At 43.2% G+C, this 12,866-nt stretch overlaps 1 protein-coding gene across 1 annotated transcript in view; it reads right to left on the reverse strand.

Moving 5' to 3' along the window:
* The window catches only part of PIBF1 (progesterone immunomodulatory binding factor 1), a 271,604-nt gene extending 258,943 nt beyond the window's left edge, over positions 1 to 12,661 (reverse strand). The window contains exons 1-2 of the mRNA XM_075562981.1: positions 12,472 to 12,661; positions 11,104 to 11,383 (exon numbers count right to left, since the gene is read on the reverse strand). Of these exons, the coding sequence (XP_075419096.1) occupies positions 11,104 to 11,355 (252 nt within the window). The 5' untranslated portion in view covers positions 11,356 to 11,383; positions 12,472 to 12,661. The remainder of the gene's footprint in view (positions 1 to 11,103; positions 11,384 to 12,471) is intronic.
* Positions 12,662 to 12,866: the final 205 nt, after the last annotated feature.

Consider the following 12,866-nt stretch of genomic DNA (forward strand, 5'->3'; position numbering starts at 1 on the left):
AATCCACTCGTCTATCGATGGAAACTTAGGCTGTTTCCAAGTCTTTGCTATTGTGAATTGTGCCGCAATAAACATTGGAGCGCATATGACTGGTCGTGTTTTATTTGCTGCTTCAACCGGGTATATGCCCAGTAGAGTGATGGCTGGGTCGTAAGGTAGATCAATTTCCATTTTCTTTAGGTATCGCCAGATTGCTTTCCACAGTGTCTGTACAAATCTGCACGACCACCAGCAGTGGAGGAGGGTTCCTATTTCACCACAGCCCCTCCAACACTTGTTGCTCTCTGATTTACTGATCTGAGCTAGCCTGAGGGGTGTTAGGTGGTATCTCATGGTTGTTTTGATTTGCATTTCTCTTATGGCAAGGGACTTCGAGCACTTTCTCATATATTTATTGGCCATATTGATCTCCTCTCTAGTGAAAGTTCTTCTCATTTCTTTTGCCCACTTCCTTAGGGGGTTAACTGTTTTCCTCTTTTTGCAGGTCATGATGGTGTTGTAGATTTTAGTAATGAGCCCTTTGTCTGACGTGTCATTACTAAAAATCTTCTCCCAGTCTGTGGGTTGCCTTGTCACCCTCTTGGCAAAGTCTTTCGAGGTGCACAGGTGTTTTATTCTTATTAGATCCCATTTGTCGATTTCCAGATCACCTGTGTGTGTCCCCTTCCCTGTTGCAGTGAGCCTATGTGCTCCCTGGGCCAGTGCTCTGAGATTAGTCCCGATTCCCTCCTTAATGGTCCTGATGGTTTGGGGTTTGACTTCTAGATCTGTGATCCACCTTGAGTGTATTCTTGTGCATGGGGTGAGGTAGACGTCTTGTTTCAACTTTCTACATGTGGATATCCATTGTTTCCAGCACCACTTATTAAAGAAGGCATCTGCTTCCCACTTGACGTTTTTGGGACCCTTGTCGAAGATCAGTTGTCTATATGCTGATGATTTTACTCCTGGGCTTTCTATTCTTTTCCACTGGTCTGAGTGTCTATCATTGTGCCAGTACCATGCTGTTTTGACCATTGTAGCTGTGTAGTAGGCATTAAAATCAGGTAGGGCGAGTCCTCCAATTGTGTCCTTCTTCTTGAGGAGTTCTCTGCTAATTCTGGGTTTCTTCCCTCTCCATATGAAGTTGATGGTCAGTTTTTCCAATTCTTTGAAGAAGGTTGATGGTAATTGGATTGGTATAGCATTGAACTTGTAGAGTGCTTTAGGAAGAACTGTCATCTTTACTATGTTCAGCCTACCTAACCATGAGCAGGGGAGCTTCATCCATTTGTGGGGTAATAGGGTTTTATAATTATGCTTATATAGGTCTTTAGTATTTTTTGTTAAGTATATTCCTAGGTATTTCAGTTTGTTCTTGGCTACTGTGAAGGGTACTTCCCTCTTAATCGCCTCTTCCATGGCCCTGTCCGATGTGTATAGAAACCCTACTGACTTCTGTTTATTGATCTTGTATCCTGCTACTCTTCCGTATTCCTCTATTGCTGTAAGTATTCCAACTGTGGAGTTTTGGGGGTCTTCAATGTATAGGATCATGTCATCTGCAAATAACGATAGTTTCACCTCCTCCTCTCCCAACTGGATCCCTTTGATGTCCTTCCGCTGTCTTATGTTGTTAGCCAGAACCTCCAAAACGATATTGAATAGAAGAGGGGACAGGGGGCATCCTTGTTTTGTACCCTTTTTCAGTGGTATTGTTCTTGTCTTTTCTCCATTGACTATGATGTTGGCTGTTGGTCTTTCATAGATAGCTTGTATGAGCTTGAGGAACTTACCTTCCAATCCTATCTTCATGAGTGTTTTGATTAGGAATGGATGCTGGATGTTGTCAAATGCTTTTTCCGCATCTATGGATATTATCATATGGTTTTTATCCTTTTTCTTCTCGATGTGGTGTATGATATTGATGGATTTTCGGATGTTAAACCATCCCTGCATCGCTGGGATGAATCCTACTTGGTCGTGGTGAATGATGTTTGATGTTCCTTTGTATTCTATTGGCCAATATTTTGTTAAGGATTTTTGCATCTATGTTCATTAGAGATATTGGTCTATAATTCTCTACACCTGTGGGGTCTTTTCCCTGTTTGGGTATCAAAGTAATGCTGGCTTCGTAAAATGAGTTTGGGAGCTTGCCGTTCTTTTCTATGTTATGGAATACTTTGTGGAGGATCGGTGTCAGCTCTTCCCTGAATGTTTGGTAAAATTCTGCTGTGTAGCCATCTGGCCCTGGGGCCTTTTTCCTTGGTAGGTTTTTGATGACACTCTCTATTTCTTCCTTCGCTATGGGTTTGTTGAGGTTCTTGATCTCTGTCTCAGATAATCTAGGGATAGATTGTTTTTCTAAATATTTATCCATGTCTTCCAGGTTTCTGAATTCATTAGAATACAAACCTTCATAGTACTTTGTGATTATCCTTTTTATCTCATTGGGGTCTGTTGTTATTGCCCCCGATTCATCCCTCATCCTGGCTATTGATGATTGTTCCTTTCTATCTTTGGTAAGCTTTGCCAGGGGAGTGTCAATTTTATTAATTCGTTCATAAAACCAGCTTCTAGTTGCGTTAATCCTTTGCATTGTTCTTTTGTCTTCCCACTGGTTTAACTCCGCCCTGATTTTTATTATTTCTTTTCTCTTGCTATTGAGAATAAGCATTTTAAAGAGGACAATGGTGCAACATATAAGCAAACCTGAAATGTATGGTATTATGCTTATCCACTTACTGAATAAACAGAGCATAAGAGTAACAAACAAAAAGATACACGGACCCCAAGTTAGACAATAGTGGCCTACTGGGGTCCTTCTTCTAGACCTTTCAACCTTGTTACACCTCTGCTCAGAAAACAGAAATATTCGCTCTTGTACTACTCTTCAAAGATGTAAGGCAGCCTATCAATATAATCAGTGAGTCAGTGCATAGAGTACAAGTGAATTCTTCCATTGAAACAGACCCAAACTCTGATATTGGTAAGTCACTCATCATTCTACAAAGTCAAATAAGGTCTCATCTCCATCTGTTCTTCATCGGGCACACGAGGGCACACATCCAGTTGCCAGGGCCAATTTCTATGGGAAATGCCTAAGCAGATGAGTTGACTCAAAAGGCATTCGCTACTCTGACACTCCCAAGAGCTGAACATCAAGGTCTACACAACAATGCTGCTGGCCTATGACAAAGGTATCATCTAACGTGGGCCTAAGCCAGACAAATCATCAAAAATACACTTACTTTCAGCAAGCATCATGTAGCCAGAAACTTGGGAGTTATTCCACGTGGAGACCAGTCTAATGCACTTTGGCAAGTGGATGTCACTGTCATCCCCTCATTTGGATGCCTAGTAGCTGTACAAGTTACTATACTTTCTCAGGATTTTTATGCGTGTCAGCCATGACTGGTGAATCCACAAAGCGTATCATCAGCCATTTATGATCCTGTTTCACTGTGATGGGCACTCCAATGCATCTAAAAATGGACAATGGCTCCATGTACATCAGCAAACAGTTTTGCAGTTTTTGTCCACATTGGAATACTCATCACTTACAACCCCCAAGGCCAGACCCTTGTGGAATAGGAACACGACACACTGCAATCTCAATTACTAAAACAGAAGGGGGAGTCAAAAGGCCATTCTGAATATGACAAGCTTCATTTAGCTTTAGTAACTCAAAATTTTTTCTCCCTACCAGAAGTTTCTAAAATTAGATCGGATAAACACATTTCTACACCTAGAGAAAGCTGACCCAAAGAACTGGTGGAAGGATGACAATGGTGTCTGGAACCCGGGTTTGTTAACAGCTCTTGAGAGGGACTATTTGCTTTGTGTCTTTTCAGGGGAAGGAATGAGTAAATGAAATCCCTCTTGGCGACAAGTTAGACCTAGGCCCAAGAAGGAAGGAAAGGGTACTGGTAAGACATGGAGAACAGGAAGACAATACAGAACCTCGCTTCTCGTTTCCTGTTGCTGAAGTTACCCAAAGCACCAGGAAGACCTTGCATGTTCATGAGAATGGGAATTGCTGCCATCCTTATACGCATAATCATGTCCATCATTGCTGACATTACCAGAGAGCTTCTCTAAAACTCTATCATAACTGAATAGTTTTTATGTAAAAATGATTGAACTACTACAACAGACTGTTCATTTACTAGAAGATCAGATTATGGACTTTCAACATCGTTTAATGTTAAATTGCATTAAAATGTTAGTTTTTTAATCTTATCACAATCCATCCATCCATTCATTGTGTCAAGCACATTTGTATAATTATTGCCCTCAACATTCTCAAAACATTTGCTTTCTACTTGAGCCCTTGATATCAGCTCTTCATTTTCTGCCTCCCTGCCCTCCCCCACCTATGAACCCTTGATAATTTATAAATTATTATTATTTTGTCATGTATTACATTGTCTGACATCTCCCTTCACCCACTTTTCTGTTGTCTGTCTCCCAGGGAGGGGGTTATATGTAGAACCCTGTAATCGATTCCCCCTCTATAACCCACCTTCCCTCTACCGTCCCGGTATCACCACTCTCACCACTGTTCTTGAAGGGATCATCTATCCTGGGTTCCCTGTGTTTCAAGTTCCTATCTGTACCAGTGTACATCCTCTGGTCTAGTCAGATTTGTAAGGTACAATTGGGATCATGATAGTTGAGGGGAGGAAGCATTTAAGAACGAGAGGAAAGTTATATGTTTCATCGTTGCTACACTGCACCCTGACTGGCTCATCTCCTCCTCTCAACCCTTCTGTAAGGGGATCTCTAGTTGCCTTCAGATGGGCTTTGGGGCCCCACTCTGCACTCCCCCCCATTCACTATGATATGATTTTTTGTTCTTTGATGCCTGATACCTGGTCCCTTTGACCCCTCGTGATCACACAGGCTGGTGTGCTTCTTCCATGTGGGCTTTGCTGCTTCTGAGCTAGATGGCTGCTTGTTTATCTTCAAGTCTTTAAGACCCCGGACACGGTACCTTTTGATAGGTAGGCATCATCAGCTTTCTTCACCACATTTGCTTATGCACTCGCTTTATCTTCAGTGAGTGTGTCAGGAAGGTGAGCACCATGGAATGCCAGTTTAATAGAACAAAGTGTTCTTGCATTGAGGGAATACTTGAGTGGAGGCCCAATGTCCATCTGCTACCTTAATACTAAACCTATAAATATATGCACATAGATCTATTTCCCCATCATCATATATAAATATATTTACATGTGTACATGCCTGGATTTAGACCTCTATAAATGCCCTTTGCCTCCTAGTTCTCTTCTCTATTTCCTTTTTCTTTCCTCTGTCCCATTATCATACCCAGCCTTCATTTGGGTTTCAGTAATTCCTCTCCGTTACATTGCCCTTGATCAAGTCCTACCAGGCCGCTTACACCTTCCTCACCACTGATTTTGGATCACTTGTTGTTCCCTTGTCCCTGGGTTTGCTAACACCACTTCCTTTTCCCTACCTTCCCCTCTCCCATATCCCCTGAAACCTTCGGTCCCACTGTTTTCGCCTCCAGATTGTTTATCCAGCCTATCTTATCTAGATAGACCTGCAGAGATAATAATATGCACAAACACAAGACAGAGCAAAACTAAGCAATGTTGCAGATTTTATGTAATATATACCCCCTTATCCACACAATGTAGCCTTAGATGACTGGGCATTAATTATAAACCATTGGTGAAGATTTAAGGGAAACATCTAATTAAATGTGAATAAGCTAAAAAAGGACATTTTATATACATTCAAAGATAGACTTACAGCATCCCCTAGCTCCGAGGTGACGAAACAATTGGTGCATGGTATAGACGGGTGGCATCCACACATTTGGGTTCAAAGTATTTCACATAGCTTAAGTTCTAGTCTAACTGTGTTGTTCATTATCATAATTTTGATACCGACACTCCAAAGCAATGGGTGGGGCTTGTCTTTTCCGAGCCTTCTTTGCAGGTGTGTCCTAATCCCGTTTAAGGATCCAGTTTTAATGGCTGAAGACAAGTGGGCTTACAAACTCTCTATTTGCATATTTCCAAAGAAACATTTCTCTCAATCATTATATTAATAATAAGCAAAAGAAATCAGAATAAACAAAGTAGAATCAGATACTAAATCCAATTCTTATAAGAGTAAAGCTCAATCCTTATTTAGCGTATCTAAATCCTTATCTCAACTATTCCATTGATACAAAGTATGGGATTAGGCCTCTTGAGTGCATCAAACCAGAGCCAAGCTTTCTGTCAGCCATTTTCTCTATGCAGCTCTGAGAAATTTAAGGGGCAATTTCTACCCAAGCTCAAAATATATATAACAACATTAGTTTTTGCCATTCTCACACTGGAATAACCAGAGACTACCACCAAACAAACAATCAAAACTGTAACTTCCCATATTCTTTCCAGAAAACAACCCATTGAACCCCATGGACATATCTGACTTCTGGTGAGACAAAGAAGAAAAACTACCACGAGGCAGAGGTCAGACAAGGATCCACTCTCCATCTTTATGATTTGTTTCTCTAGTACCCCACTCCCAAGGTACTATATGTGTTACTCTGGGTGGACTAGAGAAACGAATTCATGGACGCTCTCATATGTATAGGAAAGAGGTTTATATATAAGAACAATTGAATATTGAGAAAACATCCCAGCCCAGATCAAGTCCATAAGTCCAATATTAGTCCATCTGTCCTATACTAATCTATAAAGTCCTCTACAGACTCACAGAACACATGCAATTAGCTGAATGCTGAAAGATCACAGGCCAGTGGGTGGGAAGTCTTGTGGATCCAGTGGTGGTGTAAGCATCTCAGCGCTGGCAGGGGTCTCCATGTGGTTTCTCCAGCTCAGGGCACTAAAGTAGTTCCATGTGTCTTGTCAGCTGCTAATGTCTCTCAAGGTGTGAGCGCAGAGAGAGAATGTCTCCCACCTCCAAGGAGGAAATACTGCAATTCCCAGAATCCACAGGGGAAGACAATGCCCACACAGAGGTCTCATGATTGACAGGCTAGAGTCTACCCCTTCCCTCTTAATCCTCAAACTGACACCAAATTAGATAACTATCACAGTCAGGGACCATGTGTTTGCAAAAAGCACCTTAGGTTTGGCATTACTATGTGGGGACAACCTTAGGAGTAACTTTTCTGTTTCTTTCATCAACCAAGATCCATTTGAGGTCAGCAGGGATATCCCTTTTTTTAGGATACATTGCATTGGGTTCATCTGTTGTAAAAGGCTTCTTTAATATGGATGTCAGTTTTGAGGACTAAGGTGCACCTGCTGTCAGCCATGGCATTTTTAATTGCCTCATATGCATGGGAAAGTTGGACTTTCACTATGGAGACCGAAAGACAATCAATGGATTTGAATTAAGGTGCTGGTGAAGAATACTGAAATACCATAGATTGCCAAAAGAGATAACAAATCTTATCTTTGAAGAAATACAGCCAGAATGCCTCATAGAAGCAAGGATGACAAAACTTTGTCTCACCTATTTTGGACATGGTATCAGGAGAAACCAATCTCTGGAAAAGGAGCTCAGACTTGGTCCAGAGCTGACCAAGGAAGAAAGTCTTCCCTCAAAGCCAGCACCCCAAATTTGGACTTTAAGCCTCCCTAAAGATGCATCTGCTTGTTCACGCCCTCCACAGGTAATTCTTTGTTGTAGCAGTACTGGGTAACTAAGGCACTATGCACTGCTAAAAAGCAGTGGTGAACGCATGAAGCATATCACCGCATGCGAAGAACTGAGGAAATTATGCTAAGTGAAGTAAGTCAAGCACAAAAGGGCAAGTGCAACATGAGCCCGCTGAGGTAAGATTATATATGCAAAAGGGGCACAGGGAAAAAAGCTACTGTATACAAACACTCCAGGGGTGAGATCCAGGTAGTATGGCAGGGGCCAGACCAAATCCAGGGGCGCATATGGTAGCCAACTAAAAAGGATGGGGGGAGGGACGTGTGGCAGGGGAATAGGGCACTTATTCACCCAAGGAGAGGGTTTTTTGTTTGTGTCTCCACAGGGAAAGATGGATCAGACTTAAATGTTCTGGGACGAGAAGGCTGTGTGCAGGCATGGAGAGGAGAGCCAGTGGAGGGGCCTGAGGACTCGGCCCTCAGACCAGCTACATGGACAACTGCCCCTCCCACCAGAAGAATTTCCTTTAGAGGACAGCACTGAAGCTGCAGCTAGGGGAGAGGGACATGTCTGATCAGAGCACATGGGAGAAAATGAATGGGGAGGAAGAGAGAGGGGAGCACATCCTGGCCCACCAGGCCTGGAGGAAAATATCCCCACTCTGAATAGCCAATGCACACAGTGAACCAGAAGGCTGATCCCACTATGCCACATAATGTCCCTCACTGGCCCATGGCCCTACGGGGGACAACAGTGTTGGGATTGGCCTGGAATGACCCCGAGACACCGAGGCAAAACACTAAAGGCTTGCAGCAGAGCAGGGAGCTCCAGAGAGAATGCAAAGGAGAGACTCTGGGGCCAGAGCATGGCACCCCATCGGACTGGACTGGAGGAGACGCCTAGAGGTCAAAAGTCAGACACTGATCTATTTACAGAGTTTTTGTTCCTTTTTAAATTAATTTTTTTTCCTTTTCTTAAAATTAATTTATTGTTTTCTGAGTCATTGGTTTTCTTTCTTTGTTGTAATCGTTGTGTTTTCTTTTGTTACTTTCTCTTGATATGCCTTGTTTTTTGGTACATATTATCTGTGCAGATCTATCTAGATAAGATAGGCTGGATGAGCAGTCAGGAGGGAAAACAACAACGGGCCGATGGTTCCGGGGGACATGGGAGAGGGGGAGGCTGGGGTAAGGAGGTGGTGTTGACCAATCCAGAGACAAGACAGCAACAAGTGATCCAAAATTAGTGGCAAGGAAGGTGTGAGAGACCTGGTATGGATTCAGCAAGGGCAATATGACCGAGAGGAATTACTGAAACCCAAATAAAGGCTGAGCATGATAGTGGGACAAGAGGAAAGTAAAAGGAAATAGAGGAAAGAACTAGGAGACATATGGTATTTATAGAGGTCTAAATACAGGCATGTACATATGTTAACATATTTATATAGGATGGTTGGGAAATAGATCTATGTGCATGTATTTATAGGTTTAGTATTAAGGCAGCAGATGGACATTGGACCTCCACTTAAATATTTTCTCAATGCAAGAACACTTTGTTCTATTAAGTTGGCATTCCATGATGCACAGCTTCCCAACCAGATCACTGAAAACAAATGTGTACATAAGCAAATGTGGTGAAGAAAGCTGATGGTGCCTGACTATCAAAAGAGAAAGTGTCTGGGGTCTTAAAAGTTTACCGGTAAACAAGCAGCCATCTAGGTCAGAACTATCAAAGCCCACATGGAAGAAGCACACCAGCCTGTGTAACCAAGAGGTGTAGAAGGGACCAAGTTTCAGAGGGTGCCCACCTTCCCAGTATGACCACTGAAGACAAAGCGGGTGCACAAGCAAATGTGGTGAAGAAAGCTGATGGTGTCCGGCTATCAAAAATATGGCATCTAGGGTCTTAAAGGTTTGATGATATAAACAAGCGGCCATCTAGCTGAGAAGCAACAAAGCCCACATGGAAGAAGCACACCAGCCTGTGTGATCATGAGGTGTCGAAGGGATCAGGTATCAGGAATGCAAGAACAAAAAATCTTATCATTGTAAATGAGGGTGAGTGCAGAGAGGAAACCCAAACCCCATCTGTAGACAACTGTACACCCCTTTACTGAAGTGTCCCAGGGAGGAGACAAGCCAGTCAGGGTGCAGGATAACAACGATGAAACATACAACTTTCCTCTTGTTCTTAAATGCTTCCTCCCCTCAACTATCATGATCCCAATTCTACCTTACAAATATTATTAGACCAGAGGATATACATTGGTACACATAGGAACTGGAAACACAGGGAATCCAGGACAGATGACCCCTTCAGGACCAGTAGTGAGAGTGGCGATACTTGGTGGGTGGAAGAAAGGTGGGGAGAAAGGGGGAACCAGTTACCAGGATCTACATATAACCTCCTGCCTGGGGCATGGACAACAGAAAAGTGGGTGAAGGGAGACATCGGACAGTGTAAGATATGACAAAATAATAATAATTTATAAATTATCACGAGTTCATGAGGGAAGGGCGAGCGGGGAGGGAGGGGGAAAATGAGGAGCTGATAGTAAGGGCTCAAGTACAAAGCAAATGTTTTGAGAATGATGATGGCAACAAATGTACAAATGTGCCTAACACAATGGATGGATATATGGATTGTGATAAGAACTGTATGAGCCCCCAATAAAATGATTTAAAAAAAAAAAAGAACGGGGCAGTGTTAGTTCTGTTGAATATCGGTCACCCTCAATCAGGGACCATCCGGTTGCCAGTTAAAAGCACAATGACTTTTGCCCTTTCTTTTTTCAGGACTCTTTATTTGGTATGCAGAAATATTTATCCAATTATAAAACTAAATTTTAATATGTACACCTAAATGAAACTAACTACCCTCCTGTGGATTCAATGGTTTCATAGGGTCTCAGAGGCTCTCAATCTTTACTGGAGCAGACGGACACATCTTTGTCCCACAGAGTGGCTGGTGGGTTGGCACTGCTGGTAGCCAAGTGTTTTAACCACTGTGCCAGTAGGGCTCCTTAATGAAGTCAATGCCAAACCAAAGAAACCTAAACCCACAGCCTTCACATCCATTCCAGATAACATCCATGCCATCCAGTTGATTCTGACCCATAGGAACAATATGGGAACATTGTTTCTAAGGCTATAAGTCTTTGTGGGAGTAGACAGCTCATCTTTCTCCCAAGAAGCAGCTGGTTGATTTGCACCACTGACCTTGGAGTTAGCAGCGCAAGAAAACATACTAGACCCAAACTCACTGCCATCAAGTTAATGCAGACTCATAGCAACCCCATAGGACAGAGTAGAACTGCCCCCAAGGGTTTCTGTTTTCAGGAGTCCAAAGCCCTGTCTTTCTCCTGAGGAGTAGCAGGTAATTTCGAACTGCTGACCTTTTGGTCCACAGCCCAAAGCATAACTAGGTCTCCAAAGAAAGCACACAGATAACAAAATTTCTAGTGGATCTTACCTTTGTAAGATAATCCATTTTCAAGTTGTCAATCATCATATTTTTCTGGGACAGCTCTATTTTCAGTAACTGAATATTATGAAGTAATTCTTTCCGTTCAATTAGCTGTCTTGTGATTTTGACTTTACCATCTCTTTCTTCTGACGAGGAAATATCATCTGTAGGTATCGTTGTTTCCAAACTAATGTCTTCAGATTCCAAAGAACTAGAGATGTTCACTTTTTTTGACTCCTTCGGAAGTTTTCGAGACATCTTTTTTAGTATAGGTCCGTTTTTGTCTCTGAAAATCAATTTTAGTGGATGAAAAAAACATTACATGTATGCAAACATTCAGTAGAATACAAAGTGATCATAATAAAGCAATACTAAGGATTCCCAAGGCCATCATGAAGATCCAATATTGAGGGCAGATTATTAGAGTAAATGAGTGCTGAAAACATAGACACATTCAATCCTATTATGGTTTTGGAACACTTTGGTGAATAAAAAGCCCAGTTCCTGGGCACAGAAATGATTCCCACAGGAACAACAAACAAACAAATATGCACTTGCCAAGATAAAGGACAAGCCCTAGATCATTATTCAAGAATTTTACTGATTAAGGCAATGGGGGATCAAAGAGAAGAGCCTCTTCTGAGCTGGTTAGGGGACGGCTTTGGAGTTAGGACTTGTGCTGTACATACTGTTGTCTTGGGTCGGAACATACGCCACAGGCCCTAACAACAGTGAAAAGATGGGGGTTCGGAGCATGCAGGTAGGAGGTCGCTGTAGCGCTACGGGTAGTGTAAATCAACAGCAGAAGGTAGGGATGTTCCCTTGGGGTAAAATCTTTTGAGAACTGGAGTAGTGACTCCTCTCGCTCTCTAACCACAAAGGCACACATGAAACCTTCAAGGACGTCTGGAGAAGGTGGTGGAAGACCCTGAATGTGAAAGTTAAGTTTCAGTTTTAACTACAGGCAAATGGACATCACCGGACACATCATAAGGAAAACACAGTGACAAAAACTTGTTTTTATATATACTAATCAGATTCCGCATGAAAACAAGGTCAAAGAAGAAAAAGCTCAAGTGTCCTAAGAATGTTTGCCATTCCTATGTTTTAATACTAGACACGTTATACTGCAGCTTTCAAGCTGTCCCCATGTCAGTACAGAAGTGTGCTGGGGAAGGGCACGAAGCTCCGTAGGACTGGCCACCGTCTAACGGGAAAGCGGGAAGGAAAGGTGAAATACAGGGCAGGAACGTCTCCAGGACTGCAAAGGAGTCCGGTAGAAGCAGCTGCCAGCCCCACGTTTGGCAGGATCGGGCCATTATTTGCTCTGCACAGGAAAGGACAAGGGGGAAGCGAACGGTCGCCGCCAGCTACCTGCAGAGCTCCAATTTCTCTACGTCGAAGGCAGGACCAGCCGCCACCCCCGCACACTTCGAGGAGGCGAAAGCGCTTCCAATTTGCAATCCAGAACGCAGCCCCTGGGCTCTCCAAACTGGAGACCGTTAGGACCCGTCACCAAGACAACGCTGCCAAAGCCCGGGAGACAACGGAAGGAGCGATGGTGAGTCAATGCGCACGCCGCCGGAAGTCGACGTTACCAGGGCCAATGAAGTTCGGCAGGCAATGCATGCTGGGTACTGGAGTCCACACCGGTCCCTCCCAGGGAAGGGCGGTCACGACGTCTATCCCCGCCCACCACCCGCCGCTGCCCAATCCTCACGCACTACTAAGGAGCCGTTGACCAATCCTCACGCAGTACTAAGGAGCCG

The sequence above is a fragment of the Tenrec ecaudatus genome, chromosome 11, assembly GCF_050624435.1.
Source record: "Tenrec ecaudatus isolate mTenEca1 chromosome 11, mTenEca1.hap1, whole genome shotgun sequence".
Classification (NCBI taxonomy): domain Eukaryota; kingdom Metazoa; phylum Chordata; class Mammalia; order Afrosoricida; family Tenrecidae; genus Tenrec; species Tenrec ecaudatus.